At 42.2% G+C, this 19,138-nt stretch overlaps 1 protein-coding gene across 2 annotated transcripts in view; it reads right to left on the reverse strand.

The window, feature by feature from the left end:
- Positions 1 to 1,245: 1,245 nt before the first annotated feature.
- Ermp1 (endoplasmic reticulum metallopeptidase 1) overlaps positions 1,246 to 19,138 on the reverse strand; it is a 32,944-nt gene continuing 15,051 nt past the window's right edge. The window contains exons 7-15 of one of the 2 annotated variants that reach the window (XM_032891781.1): positions 18,339 to 18,551; positions 16,384 to 16,604; positions 12,213 to 12,387; positions 11,654 to 11,844; positions 8,637 to 8,789; positions 7,331 to 7,533; positions 6,391 to 6,506; positions 3,877 to 4,040; positions 1,246 to 3,789 (exon numbers count right to left, since the gene is read on the reverse strand). In XM_032891781.1, the coding sequence (XP_032747672.1) occupies positions 3,622 to 3,789; positions 3,877 to 4,040; positions 6,391 to 6,506; positions 7,331 to 7,533; positions 8,637 to 8,789; positions 11,654 to 11,844; positions 12,213 to 12,387; positions 16,384 to 16,604; positions 18,339 to 18,551 (1,604 nt within the window). In that variant the 3' untranslated portion in view covers positions 1,246 to 3,621. The remainder of the gene's footprint in view (positions 3,790 to 3,876; positions 4,041 to 6,390; positions 6,507 to 7,330; positions 7,534 to 8,636; positions 8,790 to 11,653; positions 11,845 to 12,212; positions 12,388 to 16,383; positions 16,605 to 18,338; positions 18,552 to 19,138) is intronic. The other variant, XM_032891782.1, reaches the window with a different exon arrangement.

A 19,138-nucleotide genomic window follows, 5' to 3' on the forward strand; every position in this document is an offset into this window, starting at 1 on the left:
AGGTAGAATTTTAACTGCACTTTCAGATCTGGATGTTTTGTCTTTGCATGCAAGTTGTCCTGGCTGGAGCCACCAGAGTGATATCAATAGGAGTGGCAGTTTGATATTTTGCCTTCCTCCTGTCTGAAGGAAGTCTTTTATCAATAAGTATGATGCTCTGGGTTGTCACTGGTGACCCTTCTCGGGTAGAATCGGGCTGGGTTTGACTGATAAAATACATAATGTGTAACTAGTAGAACTAGGAAGCCGCAAAGCAAGAAACTCAGCAAGGTTATGAAATTAGTCTTTGGTTCTTTATACTTTTTTAAAGTTTTGTTTTGCTGTATTGTTTTGGCTCAGCATAACTACTTGAAAGTCAATATATACAGTTAAATTTCTTGCTGATATCCAAACAGGTCATTTGGAGATAAAAACAGCCTCTTTCTCAGAAGAAACCGCCTTCTGAGATGGTCATAAGATCGTTCATTGTTTGGTCCATTTCACTGATCCCATTTGGTCAGGATACTGGATTAAATAAATTCTTAATAAATTTTGCAATCATATTTTTAAGTTCAATATACTGAGGCATATGTGCATTATGACTTTATTGGCCCTAAAATGAAAAGAATAAAAATTGATGTTTCACCTTGAACTGCTGGGACAGAATCTCCTCAGAAACTAAGCGCTTAGAGAAATGCTGTGGGCTTGGCCCTGGTGTCAGCCTTCCCTGTGACCACAGGCTGCAATGTAGCTTCTTTGCTCGCTCTCATCCCTAGCCACAGTTTTAAAAAGGTTTCCTTTTGTGATTTCCTCTCCCAGTGAAGAAAATTTAAACCTAAATATACTCAGGATTTTTTTTTTCCTTTTCTTTTTTTCAGAGCTGGGGACTGAACCCAGGGCCTTGTGCTTGCTAGGCAAGCGCTCTACCACTGAGCTAAATCCCCAACCCCTCAGGATTTTACCATTTGCTAAACAGGTTCTTTTTATTTCTCTGAAATTCAGGTGCACAATTTCACTCCAGGTAAAAAGATTCCAAGTGAAGTGAGCATTTCTATCTTGAATTCTTTGCTTCTGCCACTTATTAAAATAGCAGTCATATGAAAGCCATATAGGTCATTTTAAAGATGATAGATAGATAGATAGATAGATAGATAGATAGATAGACAGACAGACAGACAGACAGACAGACAGACAGACAGACAGACTAGGGATATAAAATAGCCTGGAAATATTAGGATACAATAAAAAGCAGCTGTAAAAGATCCATTTTTTCCAACCAGTATGTTAAAAAGTTTATTTCAGTAACATTGTAAGGCAACAATTAACCTTCAACAAGTCAATAAAGAAGTGGAAAAGAGATGGACAGACATGTTCTTCCAACAGCTTCCTGAGTCACCTAGGCTGGCTTGTGGTCTCACCTCCTTCACAGCAAGACAGGGTGGGGGATCTTAGACATTTAGTTATAGCTGCTAAACTGGAAATGCTGTATAGAACAATCTCCCTTAAAAAAATTAAGAACTGTAAAGTCAGTTCTTTATGCTTCTTCCTAATGTGCTGCTTGAGTTTATACTCATTGGGGGATGCATTACTTAGACCTGGAACTGTCTTTTGAGAAGAGAACGACACAAGTGGTCAGGTAATCTTCAAAAGGGGAAGGAGCTACTGATAATGACAGTGTGCTTTTTAAAAGCCATGAATACTGTATGTAATTACTTGACCATTTCTGGCCTTAAAGCATGCCCTGAAACTGAACCTTTTGTTAGTGGCTGCATAATAATCTTAAGAGAAAATCAAAATCATTTGCATAGAGAAACAACCCAAAGACAGACAGAAAACCATGATTGATTATACTGAAAAGGCACCTGCTCAAAGGACAGAAGTCAGAGGATATCTTGGCTTTTGTGTCCTGCCTCAGCATGACATGTTGCACCCCTCCCCCATAATGTCTAGTAATCAATTTCAGATGAACCCAGGCACAGAACATACGCCTGTCTTTTGAAATTCATTGAGCTATTAGTACTGTTACTTATTTCCCTCAGCTGTGGTTCTTTACAAGCTGGACATAAAGCTGGACCGTCAAGCCTTAAGTACTGCCTGACAGACAAGACTTACACTGCGGGAGCTGGATACTTGAAGCACTGTTGAGATAAGATTTCTGTGAGTCCAGCAAAAAAATGACTTCACTTTACAGTATCACCACGCGTGACAGTCAGCACGCTACCATTCAGCTCCAGCTGCAGCCCTACATGTCCATGGGCCCAGGTTTTTAAGGCGTTAGAGATTAGGCAGGCAATACAAGGAACATGATTAAGAAACTGACACATACCACACAAGCAATTTTCAGCTCTTCTCCTGCAGTGCACACTTAACTATGCTCTTGCTGACCATTCTGAGGGCCACTCTGAGACGCCTTCCTGTTCTCACCTGACAAGGATATTGTTTGTTTTGGTTTTGCCTTTCTATGGCTTTTCTTTCAACTATATTTTGGGTCATGCTTGTTGACTAACTCAAATATTCTTTTTACATTTACTACTGTAAAAGAAATTAGCATAATTTACTGTTCGCCTCATCCTCTATCACCAATGGAACTAGAAAAGTCACAAGAGCCACTGCCGTGACAGACCTGACAAGCTACATCCCTGTCTTCAAAAGGAAAAGCACCATGAGGGCTCCTGCTGCCCTCTGCAGGACCTGGAAATAGCAACTGCAGGTAGAGTTGTCCACACCTGTACAAGCTCCAACCTCAACATCAGGACATCCAGGTCTCACTACAGAGAGCTACAAGGCCGTAATCACCTGCTAGCAAACAGAAAACCCAGTGCAGCAATAAAAGTTTTGTTCTAAAGGATTAACCTTGTATGACAGACTCCCTGTAAAACAAAGAATAAATATTACAAAATGCACAGTCCTCCCAGCGCTCCTCCTCTTCCTCCTCAGCAGCTATGCAGGCAACTCCGTGTGCAGGGAAGAAGTTTAGTTCTGTGCTTGCACAAATGAAACAACCCATGACATGTGAGAAGAGCTGTAGCTGAAGAAATGTTCTCTTCCCCAGATAAATGACAGGAACATGTTTGGGAGGAAAACAGACACTGAATGCTACTCAGGAGTCAGGCTTTAGGCTTCAAAGCAGACAAACACTGAACAACACCGAAGAAACAGCGCTCGAGCATCTAAGGTGCTGAAGGCTTCCTTCCACCTCGGCGGCATTTACTTTCCAGTGACTTGCAGTTGTAGTGCAGAGAGAGGCACTACTCCAGTGAATGGCATCTTACCCACCATCCACTGTCAGGTGGACTTGCCTACTTCATTAACAGTGGTCTCAGAGCCTACATCTTTCTTCATCCTCACAGGAAAACTACTCAAGTGGTATGCTGCTTACATCATACAAATGACATGATTGGCAGTATCCACATGTGCTTAAGTGTCAGAAAACAGGAATTTTCAACTGACATAATGGCCAGGCATCACTGTTCCTAAGTTTAACCCATACAGTACTTGGCCCTGAAGAGTGTTATCCCAAAAGCTCTTTGAACATAAGCTCAGTAAAATTCATTGACATGTATTACAACATCTATGTACCATGCGAGAGGAACTAGCCCATGGAATGTCCAGGGGGCATGTACTCAACGCCCATCCACACGATTAAAACACAAAGAGACTATAGGTGGAAACCCACGCCGAGGGAAATGACCAATCTGGGAACTTCTCCTTCAGAGCATCCAGCTGAGATGATCTCTTGTTTTCCCCTGATAGATAGTGGGCAGCAATGGCCACAGTGACCATTCCTTCTGGCTGTTCCTCTGAGACCTGCTGGAGAAAAGTCAATTAGTTCTCTGAAGTCAGAACACTGAACGCCAAGGTTGTTACATACTGTCTGGGAGCCTGGGAAATTCCCACCTGCACTTCTATCCAGAACTGCCACGCAGAAGCCTGGAGTCCATGGGAGTAAAACACAAAGTAGTCCCCTCCTCTACTTGTGACTGGAATGCCGTTGCCAAGAGACCACTGAGAAAGCGTTGATCCTTTGTGGGTTCGAACATAGAAAGACATATGGCTTGGTCCTGTAAGAGGAACATTTAAGTCAATCAGCAGTGTCAAGCAGTACTGTTAAGCTTCTGTGGGATGACTGTAGAGAGGTTCTCCACAAAGCTCAAGGAGGTTTAACAGTTTGGACTTTCAGTATCTAGCAATGAGGTTAAGTAATGAGAGAACAGAAAGGGCAGAATCTAAATGAGAAAGGTAACTTGGTAACTGCTAATGTAATTTACCTCATCTCCAGCCCAGCCCTACCACCAGAACAGATTGTAGGATGAGTTTAAAAGAAATCTGCCTGTAGTGAGTTCCTTAAGACTCTCAGTATTTGGAGGAGGGTAACTGATCAATCAGACTCAAATCCACTATTTACCTGTTATCAGAAGATGTCAAAGTACTACAGTCTAACCAAATAGATACAAAGTTAACCATCACATTTCCACACTGCCTATTAGCTTTATACAAAAGACCCAAAATTCCCTGCTAAGAAGTCCAGTCATTAGGTTGGAGAAACGGCTCCTCGGATAAGAGGTCCCAGCAACCACATGGTGGCTCACAACTGTCTGTAATGAGATCTGATGCCCTCTTCTGATGTGTTTGAAGACAGCTACAGCATACTCATGTACATAGAATTAATAGATCTTAAAAAAAAAAAAAAATGTCCAGTCATTCTGCAAGCAGCAGGACTTCATTGTGTTTTCTAAAGGTGGGAAGTAACAGTAAATCAGCTGGCAGTACTGGGGGGGAAATCCTAGGACAAGACTCATAGGGAGAACACTGATAGGGATCCACAAGAGTTATTAGTTTTAAACATGGAAAGGCAAACAGAATATAGCAAGAAAAGAAAATCGTGCTGGAGAGATGGTTCAGTTGTTAAGAGCATTGGCTGTTCTTCCAGAGGTCCTGAGTTCAATTCCCAGCACCCCCATGGTGACTCACAACCATTTGTAATGGGATCTGATACCCTCTTCTGGTGTGTCTGAAGACAGCTACAGTGTACTCATAAATATAATAAATACATCTTTTTTTTAAAGAAAGTCATAACTGAGCTGGGCAGTGGTGTACATGCCTTTAGTTCCAGCAGTGGGGAGGCAGAGGCCGATCTCTGACTTCCAGGCCAGTGTGATCTACAGAACAAGTTCCAGGACAGCCATGTGACATAGCACCAGGTGCTCTTAATAGGAATGCCACCAAATGCTGCCTGAAACACACTGGCTCAGATTCAATAGTCATTGGGCTATGAATTAGTATTTATACTGTCCATACAAAAGTTTATCCTCTTACAGAAACATAATAGTCATGCACTTAATGTTTTTTACCTCCATTCATCAGCATGTAAATACCAAATCTGAGTATCTTTGGACTAGAATGTGTTAGACTTTAACTTTCAGACTTGCTGTCTGAATTCCTGACAAGTTTCATTTAAAATTGTAAAATGAATTTTGTCTTGGGATTAGGAAAACATTTTACAGTTTCTGAAGTAGTTGTAAACATTCTTCTGCCATTTTGTACTACATATTTACTCAGATACAGTTCAAATGTACTCAGCACCACTGACTATACAGTGGAAGTGATGATAAGCTTTTGAAATACAGAAGGCACTCTAACACCTCTAATAGGCAGTTCTCGGTTGTCATTCCTTATGTAAAAAAGGAATGAGCACGTCCATCTTATCAGTGTATGAGATATCCTTTTGTCTTTAATAACCAGTATCATATGTACATCAAAGAACTATGTTAAAATAAATTTCTCTGATTTATTAGTAAGTGTTTGATTTGTACACCTATTTTATAGCCCCAGAGCCAAATATAAATTTCTCAGGTATAAAAGTGACAAGTGTAAAAATTGAATACTGCCTAAGCAGTATTCAAAAGGAAATTCATAGCACTGAATGCATATATTAGGAATAACAATCTAAGTGGGGTAATTTAAGCTTATACTTTAGTAGACAAGGTAAGGAAGAGTGACTTAAACAAGTAGAACAAAAGGCATAATCTATAACAGAACTCAAAGAAGAGTAAACAAAAGCTGGGCTTTACGAGAAAAATGACCGACCCTGATAAGCTTTAAACTACTTTCTGCCCAATATTTTTTTGATTCTAAAACTGTTCTAAGCAATAAAATATATTAGATTTTCTTAAAGTAACTTTCAGCTGCTATTAGAAATACTCTAAGGTACAAGGTGTGACAGTTCATGGTTCCAGCACTCAGCAGGCTGTGACAGGAAGACCATGATCAAAGGCCAACCTTGGCTCTGGAGTTAGACACCCCAATCAGTCAATCGATAAATAACTGTTTCTCTGATATGTTGCATGGGAAAACATATCTGGTAGCCAACTGAAAAGTTTAGGAAATGATGTGAGAAGGAAAGTGGCTCACCTGTTGCTTCAAAGGTCAACTTTATTGAATCCCAAGGCATCTTCTCTTTGGATACAAGTCTGAAATGAGCAGGATTTCTTGGGGAAATTTCTGGAGCTGGAAGATACCAGTTTTTCCTATTGGAAAGATAGTGTGAATATTTAGGATACTGTTAGTTAAACAGTAAATCTGTAACTCACAGAGCAGTTCAGAACACCCAAAGGGGTCTGAGAAATGCCTGATGAAATGACAAATGGGGCCGGCTCCTGGGCTGGCCAGGCTGTTAACAAATCCTTCTCAACATTAAGATTAAAAAATTGAGGGCTGGAGGGATGGCTCAGCACTGAAAGAGCCCAGGCTACTCTCAACAGAGGACCTAGGTTCAGTTCTGAGCATCTGTCCACATGGTGCTCACAGCCAAGCCAGAGATCTCAGCACTCTCTTCTGAACTCCACAGGCACAAGGCACACACACTGTGCACGTAAGTGATAAATCCTTTTAAAAACAGGAACTGGGGGCTGGGAATTTAGCTCAGTGGTAGAGAGCTTGCCTAGAAAGCACAAGGCCCTGGGTTCGGTCCTCAGCTCCGGGGAAAAAAAAAAAAAAAAACAGGAACTGCCTAGCAAGTCCACTGCATATCCCATTTCCTGTGATGAATGCTGATGTTGCCAGCTGTCTCAGTATCTCAGGCTGGGAGGGAGTGGCAGCTATTGTTGTATTATACTCATCAGGAGCATCACCCTGTCTAACTACTAAAACTAAAGGTTCTTGAAGAGAGACTTAAGTTTAAAATAGCAAACTATTCTCCTGAGTTCATTATCTGACTAAAGAAATGGGAATATTGTAGTAATACAGAAATGTTACAAACAGTACTTGACTGACTTAAGATAAGTTTCACTGAATCCTGACGGTGATAGAATCTGGGAACTAACCCCCAACTTAAGAAAAAGTATGGACCAACCTTATGAGAAAGTGCACTGGGAGATACCAAGGGAAGCCACAGAGCGGGGCGTTCTCCTCACAGTGAGCTCGGATTGTATCATTGATCTCCGGAATGTGCGGTGTTATATGAGACATTCCAGTATAATCAAACCCATTGATCCATATTCCAGAGTCTCTTTTTACTACGCTTCCTTCTAAGTTATGAAAAGTTCTACTCACGTGCTGAAAAGAACAAGACCAATAAGAAAACTGTTCAGCTAGTCACCCACATCCCTACCCCAGTTTAATAAAGAGAAAAAGACCATTCCAAGACTTGATTAGAAACAGGGAAATAAAGAGGAAACTTATTAAGTTACTGTTAATGGGTTTTCTCCTTTTCCTAGATGACAGACATGCAAATGACTTTTATTGTAATTCACAACTGCAGCTGAATGCATACTTAAAACATAGGACTTGGGGTTGGGATTTAGCTCAGTGGTAGAGCGCTTGCCTAGCAAGCGCAAGGCCCTGGGTTCGGTCCCAGCTCCGGAAAAAAAAAAAAAAAAAGAAAAGAAAAAAGAAAGGACTTGATCAGGCACAGTGTGTGTGTTTGTAATCTCAATTACTCACAAGGCTCAAGTGGAGAGTCATTTGAGCCCAGGAATTGAAGGCAGGTCTAGGCAATACTGGAAGAGAATGTCTCAAAACCAAAACAGGAGCTGGAGGGATGTTTCAGTGGTTAAGAACTTCTGCTGTGGGCTGGAGAGATGACTCAGTGGTTAAGAGCACCGACTGCTCTTCCAGAGGTCCTGAGTTCAATTCCCAGCAACCACATGGTGGCTCACAACCATCTGTAAAGAGATCTGATGCCCTCGTCTGGTGTATCTGAAGACAGTTACAGTGGACTTATATATAATAAATGAATAAATCTTAAAAAAAAAAAAAAAAAAAAAAAAAGAACTTCTGCTGTTCCAGGAGACTCTGGTTCAGTTCCCAGCACCCACGTCAGGTGGCTCACAGCAACCTTAACTCTAGCTCCAGAGAATCGATGCCCACTTTTAATCAGCTTCCAAATACTTATGCTATTTGTAGTTCTAAATGTTCATGGCTTCCAGATTATGCACATGCATATTTAATATACATTCATATATAATGGAAAGTGTGTCTGGGTACTAAGAATGCCCACTGATGATCAGTGTTCCTTGCAACTTTATACACAAAGAAATCTAGACCAACTAAACTATGTCAACAGCAGAAAAGTCAGTTTTTCTATTCACTGGTAAAGCTCGAAACCCACAAAGCAAGTCTCATCGTAAATCTCACTGCTTCTGAAGAACCTCCCTTACCTGAAGAAACACTCTCTTCGGCTTTGGACTGTCAGGATTGGAGCTGTATGGGAAAAAGGCCCCACTGCACACAAGGAGGAATGTGACTGCACACACCAGTATTAGAGTCAGAATGGTTTTCTTCGTGCTGTTCACAAGGTAGATGAAGGTAATCTAAACACAAGCACAGAAGCAAAGTGTGAACTCATAGCATTGGTAGAGAGGTGTTTCACATGCTATTTTTAGTAGGTATTGTCTAGAACACAGTAAAGAAAAGCTAGGAACCTGTGTAATATACAGTGAAAAACAGTGAATAAAACAGCAATTCCCCAACTGTGTCCATCCTAAGTGAATGCCTAGAAAATGACAGATGGCCTCAGCAGGCCAGGACAGCATTTCCTGACAGCAGGCCAGAAAGCAAAGGGAGACTGGAACCAAAGCACAGTGATCCTGTGTTCAAGCTTCAGAGGAAAAAGGACCAGAACCTGTTAGCAGCCAAGCCACTGCCCTGTGTGCCTCAATGGCCAGCAATGGCCAGCCCTGCACAGCAAACATCATGGAACTGAATCCAAGCATGGCATTAAAGCTGCCAAACTCTCAACGGTAAGTTTTTATGCCTAAGCATGTGTTTCAATATAATTCAGATTCCACCTCTAGTATTCTGAAACATGCTAGTAAGAGCTGGAAATTTACAGACTAGTCTTTTAGATGGACCCTCTAGAAGATGCATTTGAGGAAAACTACAATGTGAAACAGTACTGTCCTTTTGAGTTAATCATTGTAAATATTAAACAATGAATCTGAGCTTGGAACAGTAGACACGAATGGCTCAGTTGCAAGGTTCGCATCCAGGTATTTACATTATGATTGGTAACTAGCAAAATTATAGTTGTGCGATAGCAACAATATTTTATGGATGTATGAGGAACTGTATTAAAGGGTCACAGCATTAGGAAGGTTGAGGACCACTGCTCTCTAGTAGAATAATGAAAACCTAATTCATAATACAGCTACTTTAGACCAGACTCCCATCTACAGAGGACAGAACTCTACTCTCTCCTCCAGGGCTGTATTGTTTGCTTTTGGGGGCAGCATCACAATATGTAATCAAGGTTGGCTCCAAACTCATGATCTTTCTGCCCCAGCCTCCCAAGAGCTAGGATTAGTTAGGTGTCACCGAGCCCAGGCCTCTAATCTCTCTTCATCCTCACAACAGCAAACCCATCTATCATGGTTTGAGTGTGAAATATTCTCCTCGAGCTTTTGTGTTTAAACACTCAGCTGTAGGAACTATGTGGGACAACTGGAGATTAACGTGGCAGAGTCTACGTGAAGGAAGTAGGTCACTGGTGGCAAGTCCTCGGGTCTGGTATCCCTGGCTTCTTGTCATGGTCCCCCTCAGACCTGCCACAGATTCCTGCCACCAGAAGCACCACCATGCCTTTCCCACCATGATGGCAGTGCCCTCAGGAACCATGACCCAAAGTAAGTTTTTTCTTTCCTATTTTTATCAGGTATTTTGCCACAGTGAAAGAAAAGCAACTACACTTAACAAATACAGAAATACAGGGTTGAAGGACTAATAATAAAACTAAAAGAAGTAAGCAAGAAACATCAGCATTCCATCACCTCTGTAAACAACAGAAGGGAATAATGACCGTGTAGGTTTTGTTGTTTGTCTAGGGGTTAGGTTCTTTCAGTATTGGGGAGCTGAGCCTAGGCTCATGCATGTGAGGTGAGCACTCTTCTCAATCTGGTTGCCAGTTGATATGTCAGGTTCCTTTGAACACTAGTGTAGCCATCAGCAAGCACTTGCATTAGAGTTATTTTATATGGCTACATATGTGAAGCCATGTATGCCGGGCACTCCTGACAGGTGAGGGAGGGAACGGCTATGGATGCCATACATGGCATGCACTGTAACTGTGGTGACCCTCTTACCTCCCTAGATCCTCAGAACCTATCTCCACGAGGAACGCCCTTTACTACAGTGATAGAGAAAGGCTCACTATCCTATCCATGAAACCTAAGCTGTAAAGAACTCCAATCCCTCTCTCTACTTGGTCCCCTGGCCTCAGATCTAGAGAGGCTCACCATCAACCTCAGACATCATGCCAAAAGAACTTCTCCTGAGGGGTCTGGCCATACTGACCAACCATCTTTCCATTCCTTTAAGGTGTCCCATGGGAAAAGAAGCACACAGGCAGGCAAAGGTAAGACTCCATACCTGGACATCTACTGAAAGACTCAGAGACAGAAGCGTGTTTGGATATTACCCCAAGGGGCAAACTCATGAATGTTGATCTGACAGTAAAATGATAATGAAAACACTTAGATCTCACACCCCCGCACACACACACACACACACACACACACACACACACACACACACACACCCTAAACTACCGTGAATTGGCCTCTTACTAACTTCAAAATATAGGATCTATTCTGAAAGCTTGGGAACAGTACATCTCAATCTACAAAGTTTGTTCTATACATTCATATCTGCTAGGATGGAAGGCTATTTGAAAAGAGGATTTAGATGCTAGTATGATGTTCCCAGCACTTGGGAGGTTGGGGCATGAGGAGTACCACAAGTCAAGGCCACCCTGGTAACCCATAGATCTAAGCCAGAGTGAGGAGGAAAAGAGGGAAACCATCTAGGAAGGCTCTGTGTGTGTGTGTGTGTGTGTGTGTGTGTGTGTGTGTGTGTGTGTGTGTGTGTGTGTGTGTGTGTGTGTGTGTGTTTGTGTGTGTGTGTATTTGTATGTGTTAACATTAAAACAGAAACAACAAAACACGGTCTCACCATGGAGCCCTGGCTGGTCTGGAACTTATAGAGAGCCTCTGTCTCTACCTCCTGAGTGCTGGACCACCACATCACTCTACATTTTCTTGGCATATTAAATTGACTATGCACAAGCAGTGACCCCACCCCTTTTGTTTAAATTTCTTAATAAAGTATGAGCAACATAATTTCACAGAATCCAGTACAGCTGTCATCATATATATAAAAAAAACAGTCCATTTTTCCTTACAAAATAGGAGGAGAGAATCATCACACAGACAGCCAAAATGGATGCTAGCACAACATCAGGAGGGATTTCCGAACCGCTTCTTCCAAGGATAGGAGTAAACATCTCAAATACAGCCCAGATGAGGTATAGTCCATAAAGATACGGGATGAACATCCCCAATAAGTAAAGAGCAATAAATCTTCCTTTGGCACCTAGGGGAGAAGAAAGAAAACGACTATGGAATTCTGGGCTGTGAGGCAAGCTCACCTTCAGTGTTTACCTGCTTTGGCACTTGACAGAAACTGGGTCAGATGGGACTCCAGTCCCTTTGGTACATGTGATCTTGTGCAATCAGACATTTCATCGGGGAGAATAAAATACAAATAATGTTAAAGCAATATAGTAGCATGTGTTCAGGAATGTGAGAATGGGATGGAGTATACAGTATAAGATACTTGCATGGCATAAAAAAATTAAAACAATTTAGAAAGATAATTTGGTCAAGTAATCTTCTGGGAGCCTTGCCTTTCTTACATATTCCCCATTTTTAATCAAAAACAAACAAACAAAATTACCCTACCGTGCTTCTTGAAGTCCTTGTACACACAAAGCTTTGTGAGCAATGGAAAAGCTACCCAGACAGCACTCATGAATGCAGAGCAGAAGCCCTGAGCAGTTAAAGCAACAAGAAAACCACAGTGCACAAACAGTGAGGTGTCAAAGAACAATTCTCCCAGATACAGGTCGCTGGCGTTCTGAAAGAAAGAGAGGTACAGTCTCACTCACTGACATTCAGAAAGACCTTGTTGCACTTTCTATCTCAAGGCCAATGTGTCTTATTTTCAGCAGGGTCAACCCTTCAAACTGATGAAGTCCAACTGCTGCACAGGATGGGGCAATCAACATGATAAGGAAGCAGAGGCAACTCCGCTCTTCCTGTCATAAGACCCTAAAAACACCCACCCCATGTTCTGCTGCTGCAACTTCCGGACACTGTTGAAGCAGTCTAGAGCAGTGGTGCATGCAGGACATGACCAGCTGCTGCAGCCCACAGAGCTGCCCATCAAACCACACCATCACAGCAACGGCCATGGCGGACATGTGGCTTTCCTCTCCTATTCCCACTTCATCACCCCTGCTGCTGGGCCACCTTTATGTTCTTGACACTAACTTACAAACTGTGAGGTTCCTTTTAAAGATGTGAAGCCCAAGGGCACGCACCTTATACTATTTCAGAAGAAAGCTGCCCAAGGAACTCTAAGCATTTTAACATGTGCACGCCTCAAAGTCATAATTACAGTGCACACACACCAAGGAGGGAATGGCTGCCTTTAAACTTCTTTCTCTCACTCTCATCTCTACTTCCCCAGAGAGCTTTGTCTTTAGAGATCCTACTTTAAAGTTCACTGGCAAACAGGTTTGACTGGTTAAATACTTAGATGTTCAACCCAGTATTAGAGGCATGGTCTTAAAAAAGAAAATAATTCTCAGAACTCAATCTGTAGGCTTGATAAGGTGGTGCCTTTTGGTAATCCCAGCACTTCAGAAGCTGAGGTAGGACAACCTGAAGTTTGAAGTCAGGCTACAGTGCAAGATTCTTACCCAAATTTGGGAACGTAGTCTCTGAGACTGTCTAAGAAAATTCAAAATCATAATAGTCACAGTAATTCAATCTGAAACTGAATGCACTCAAAGAGCTTAGTCCTTACTCTAAGGACTAAGGAACACTAAAATGACTGAACATACTTGACAGTAAGTGCCAAAGTGTACTAGTGAAATAATACTCCTCAAATCTATTTTCATCCACCTCTACTGATCCTTTTCCTATAGAGTTGCCAGAGTTTCCTTACTAAAATCATAAAACTACTCACCTCTGTCCTGCTGACAAAAGGTTAATGGTGGCTTAACTGATTTTAGGGCCAACCTCCAATCTCAAATTTCACCTTGACCCACTTTTTGCTTCCTAAGGGTTTTCTCGTCTTGTCCTCACCACACTGGGCTTTTACTTTGACTGTGGCTCAAACGGGTCTTGTGCAGAAGCAGTCCTACTTTGTTGACTGATCAGTAGCCTGTTTTCTATCTTGTTTCTAAAGCCCTTTCGGAGCCACCATCTCCATAAACAAAGGCTCAGTCAGTGCAGGCCCTGTCTCTGGCCCCTGCATCCTCCCAGAACTCTTTTAGCTGCTTGACTTCTGAAGCACATCAGTCCTTACACCTCACCAGATGAAGCTGCGCTCAGAGGAAGAGATCACATTCTCTTGGGAGCACTCAGCCAACAAGGCTGCTGGTGGTAGAGGCCTGCAATCCCAGCTACCCAGGAAACAGGGAACACATGGTCAAGAGCCACCTGGGATTCAGGGTGAGTTCAGGGCCAGCTTGAGGAAATTTAGTGAAACCCTGTCTCAAAAGTAAAAGCAAAAGCAAAATACAAAGAAAGGGGCAGGGGGCCTTAGGAGCTAGTAAAGTACTGGATATGCAGAGCCCACATATATAAGCTGGGTACACTGGCACTCACTGCTAATCCCACTCGGGTAGGCAGAAAAGGTAGGTCCTTGGGAATCAGCCAGCAAACGTAGCTCTTATAAGCAAGCCACAGCCTGTGAGAGACCAGTGTAGAAAAAGCAAGGTGCGCTCTTTCCCCTTGACTGTTCTAGGCCTGCAGCCATCAAGAATGACACAGTAACAACCCACACAAAGATGTTTATAGCTAAGCATTTGCTGCAGAGGAAACAAATGGTCGCTGATGCCCTTCACTGTGTCTCCTAATGTCAGTGGGAAAGCAAGAGCACCAAAGACAGAAGTTTGGGAAAAGCTAGACAAAATGTACAAAACCACACCAGATGATATAAGTCTTTAATCGGGGTTGCCCAAGAGACTCACTCCCAAAACATTAAAGGCTATTGTTAGTTGCCCTCAGCTGCCCCTCTCAAGAAGTCCCTATTGCTGAAGACGCCATGCAGACACAGGGACCCAATGCTTGTAAGCTAGATCTGAGTGCCTCCTGCCTGAGGACTCATGGTACTAGACTACAGCATGCAAGATTCCCAAGGGAGGAAGCACCCCGTAGTCCTGCCTACCCAACTACGATGCCCATGAACCACAATGACCTGCAGGGCAAGAAAACCCTAAGGTACAGTAGTGGCTCTCACAGTTGGGTGGGAAGCAAGCTCTCAAATCGGACTTACGACCTACTCAACAGGAGGGAAACAATGCCTGGTTCAGGGAACCTAGCCACCTACCAGGGCTTGTTATGTCATGGATCTTGGAGGACCTTCAACCACCACTTTACCAAACCAGGATTACCACTAACTACATACTAAATATTGGTCCTTATATCCACACAGAACTATAGTCCTTACCCTGCATCAAAGAAACTTTGCAACAGATGGAGACCATTATAGAAAACCACAACCAATCAAAATAGAAACGTGTGGATCCCAGTCTCAATGAATCCATCTGCAAACAACTCTAGAGCCTCGGGAAGATAAAGGAGTCTGCTATGACAGTGTCTCCCAATACTGTCAGATGCTACATCCAGAATCACCACCATGACTGCTTCAGTATTAGCTGCACAAGGACAACAGACATGGTAACGTAGGTAGGGAAAGACCACAAGGCCTCAATCCTACACAAAGAACTACAGGTAACTAAGAAACACTAAGAGAGGGAGAAATACTCTTCCCCAGAGAGAGCATAATCCATTATCCAACACCAGATGGTCAGCCCTAAAGCAGAAATATGAATACTGTTATATAGACTAAAGGTGATATTTATGAATATCTACATGTATACATACATGTTTAACAACAATGGCAGCAGAGGCTATGAATTTGAAAGAGCAAGGAGAGGTATATATGAGGGATTAGAAGGTATAACAGAAAGGGGGAATGATATAACATCAAGAATAAAAAGACAAAGTGAAGGAAAAAACAATGAGAAGATTTTATATGCACTATTCTTTCAGGAAAGAAGTTACATCAGACATGGCCTAATACAGGGATGCAGCTGTGAAGTCAGCAATCACACCCCGACAGCCGTACAGTCCAGAGGAGAGCACTGACAGTCACACTTACAACTAAGTGAACTGGTACAGGTTGGTGCATGGAAACAAAGTTCTAGAACAACAGTAGAGGCAGAGAACCATGCGAGCAAGCCTCACGGCCACCACCATTCTAAACACTGCTCAAAACAGCTTTGCAACTTCACTTGAATTCTGCACCCCACTTCTTTTTTTTTTTTTTTCACAGAGCCTCAAACCCGTTGTCCTATTTTATTTGGATTTTATTTTTTGTGTCTTGCATCTTATGTCATTTTGTTATTTTTGAAATTATGTAGACACACAGCCAGAGGCACAGGTAGCAGAGCTGCTCATTAGACATCTGTAGTTTCTCTGAGACCATATTCATTATTATTCCTCGAAATATATTTTCACCATTACCCCGGGGCAGATATGGCAATGTGAGGTAAGTACAGAGAGCAAAGCTTCAGTGTCAAGTTTAAACCATTAAAACAAAGGGTCTTGGGATATAGATGTGTTAAAACTGATCTGAAAACAGCACAGTGTGCACATATATTCAGGTTTCATATGAATAATAAGAAAAGTCCAGGAAATTAACACAACTATGGCAGGACTGTCTACAGCCAGCCGAACAGTTTCTCACAACTCTGAAGAACCATACACAATAATTTCACTTGTTTGTCTTCAGTTCATGAAAGCAGCAAAAGAAAACAATAAATAATCAGCCACTTACCACATAGTAAAATCTTTTTGCAAGAGTATGAATGAGTATTATTTTGGCGACTGTTGCAGTTCCATACAGGCAAACGGCGATATAAAAGTAGTTATACCATGAGAGCGACTGTCCAATGAGGGAGACGAACACTGCTATAATGAGAACTGTAACAAGGCTGGTGAACCAGCTAATGAAAGTGATGCCAAGTCCGCACAAGAAGTCTCTCACATAATTAGCATCTAATGAAGAGAACAAAAAGTTAATGTCATCATCTTCATCAAATCAAATACAAAACCAGTTAGAACAAAACCAGCTAAAGGGGCAAATATTAAAACAAAAAAATTACTAAATAATGAAAATGTTTAAATATAGTTTTAGAGAATGGCCAAACACAAGAATGGGGTAAGAATAAAGGATGATATTCAAGGAACACATTGAGAGCCGAGGATATGAACAATTAAGAGATGTCTCACAGGAATTCAGATGCCCTCCTTACTAAGGAAACCAGTAGTAATCGTTACTTTTAGAATGCTTCATTTATCAAAGTATTAGCAAGAATTTTAAAAGACGCAGTTGCATATAAACTCTTGCTAAAAGACAGTAGCATAGGGCTGGCAAGATGGTCCGGCAGGCAAACGCACTTAACATCCAGCATGGCAGCCTGAGTTCAATCCCCAGAGCCCGAGGACAGCAGCTGTCTACTGACTTCACACAGGCACACACACAAGCAAGTAGATAAATAAATACATGTTAAATGCTTTTAAAGGTAATGACACTGGGAAGTAATGACAGGGAAATGACTGGTAATAAAGAATTATTTCAATTGCTGCTGAACACTTATATTGTAATAAATGACAATTTAAACTCTCAACATTTCACGCAGAAGAGAAGCAGAACTGTGTCTGTCTCAGGGCTGTGTGCTGCAGGCCGTAGCACAGAAGACCTCCTGAGACTTCTCACTAACAGTCAGTTTATAGGACTGGCAGGAGAGCTCAGCAGGCCATAGTGATGAGCTCGGTCTGATCCCCAGGACCTGCGTGGTGGAAGGAGAGAGCCAATTCTCACAAGCTGATCTCTGACCTCCATAAATGAACACGTGCCCATACCCACACACACAAAATAGATATTTTTTAAAAAATAAAAAGTCAATCTCTACAAGCCTTTTTTTCTTTTTGGTTGTATAAATTCTAGTTTGTTTGTTTTTTAAAGATTTATTCATTTATTATATATAAGTACCCTGTCACTGTCTTCAGACACACCAGAAGAGGGCATCAGATCTCATTACGAATGGTTGTGAGCCACCATGTGGTTGCTGGGAATTGAACTCAGGACTCTGGAAGAGCAGCCAGTGCTCTTAACCACTGAGCCATCTCTCCAGCCCATAAATTCTAGTTTTAACAAAGGTTACAGACTTGATCAGAGTATAAAATTTACTGAATTTCAAGAAATTAAAATTTATTATTAGTAAGGAAAGAAACAATTGTAGCAGCTTTTTTTTATTTTTGAAAAGCAAACATCTTCCAGTACTGAAGTTCCATTTCAGTATTGTTAGTGATTTCACACCATAACAAGAGACTGCATGAACACGGCTGTTGAATGTTCAATGGACGCAGCCCAAGGAGCACATGGAACAGCCTCCTGCCCATCTCTGCAGGGCACAGGGCTTCACACTACATAACAGGGCTTGGCCTTACATGGCCCTGCCTTCTTACATGGCCCTGCCTGTCTTCCCTTAGTTTGGTCAAGGCAGACGATCCAGCTGATTTTGCCGGTTTCAGGGTGAGTGCATAGAAACTGTCATCTTCCCAACCCTCAAAGGATAACGAGCATTCTGACTCAATATTTATCAAAAATGTAAATATGTAATTGTCTCCTAAGATATGCTTCCTTGAAGAAACAAAAACAGTGGCTACAGTCTCCTCAGCCAATCCCACCCCAATTCCAGAACCCACCCTTTAAAGGGAAAGACTTACTCCTGTGTTTGGGCCGCAGCAGTTTTCTTCCCAGATAAAGAACAACAGCCATTACCACCATGTAGTTTATTATGGAGCCAACACGAGAAGGGTACGCAATGACCAGCAGGCCAAGCACATCGAAGAAGACCATGCTTCCATGTCGGTACTCAGACGAAGAAGCCAGCATGTCAGACGTAGCTAGGTATTTAAGAACTGCTAAAATGTTGTCACCTTTTATGAAGAAAAATAACAAGGTCTAGTAAGCTGCTCCAATGTGACTTCCACATACAGCCACATGAAGAGAAGTAGATCAGGTGCTGTCTGAACGTGAAGTACCTGGGGTGAACGTGAGTGGACACCTCTTCCTACCTCCCACTGCTCTCCCCTTGTTTGCCTTATTTCCCAGATAACGTCCCGCTCTTGCTGTCCTTCCTTCCCACTTAGAAGCTCAGCCTTGGCCCTCTCATCCTGCTATCCCCTAAGACCAAATGCGCAACCCCAAAGCCTTACCCTTGGGTAGATAGATACATTATAACCATGCGAGACACTGACACCAGAAAATCAGTGGTAAAACAAGAAAAAAAACCACAGCTCTCATGAAGTTGTTAAAGCATGTTAAGAATTATTAGGGGGATGAGGGAAGTGGCTTAGTGGTTAAGAGCACTGGCTGCTGCCCTAGAGGTCTTGGGTTCAATTCCAGGCATCCACATGGCAGCTCACAATACCTCTAACTCCAGTTCCAGAGGATCTGGCACTCACACAGACATGCACACAGGCAAGACAGCAGTGCACATAAAAATAAGTAAAGTTTAGAAAAA

This window comes from Rattus rattus, chromosome 2 (assembly GCF_011064425.1).
Source record: "Rattus rattus isolate New Zealand chromosome 2, Rrattus_CSIRO_v1, whole genome shotgun sequence".
Lineage (NCBI taxonomy): Eukaryota > Metazoa > Chordata > Mammalia > Rodentia > Muridae > Rattus > Rattus rattus.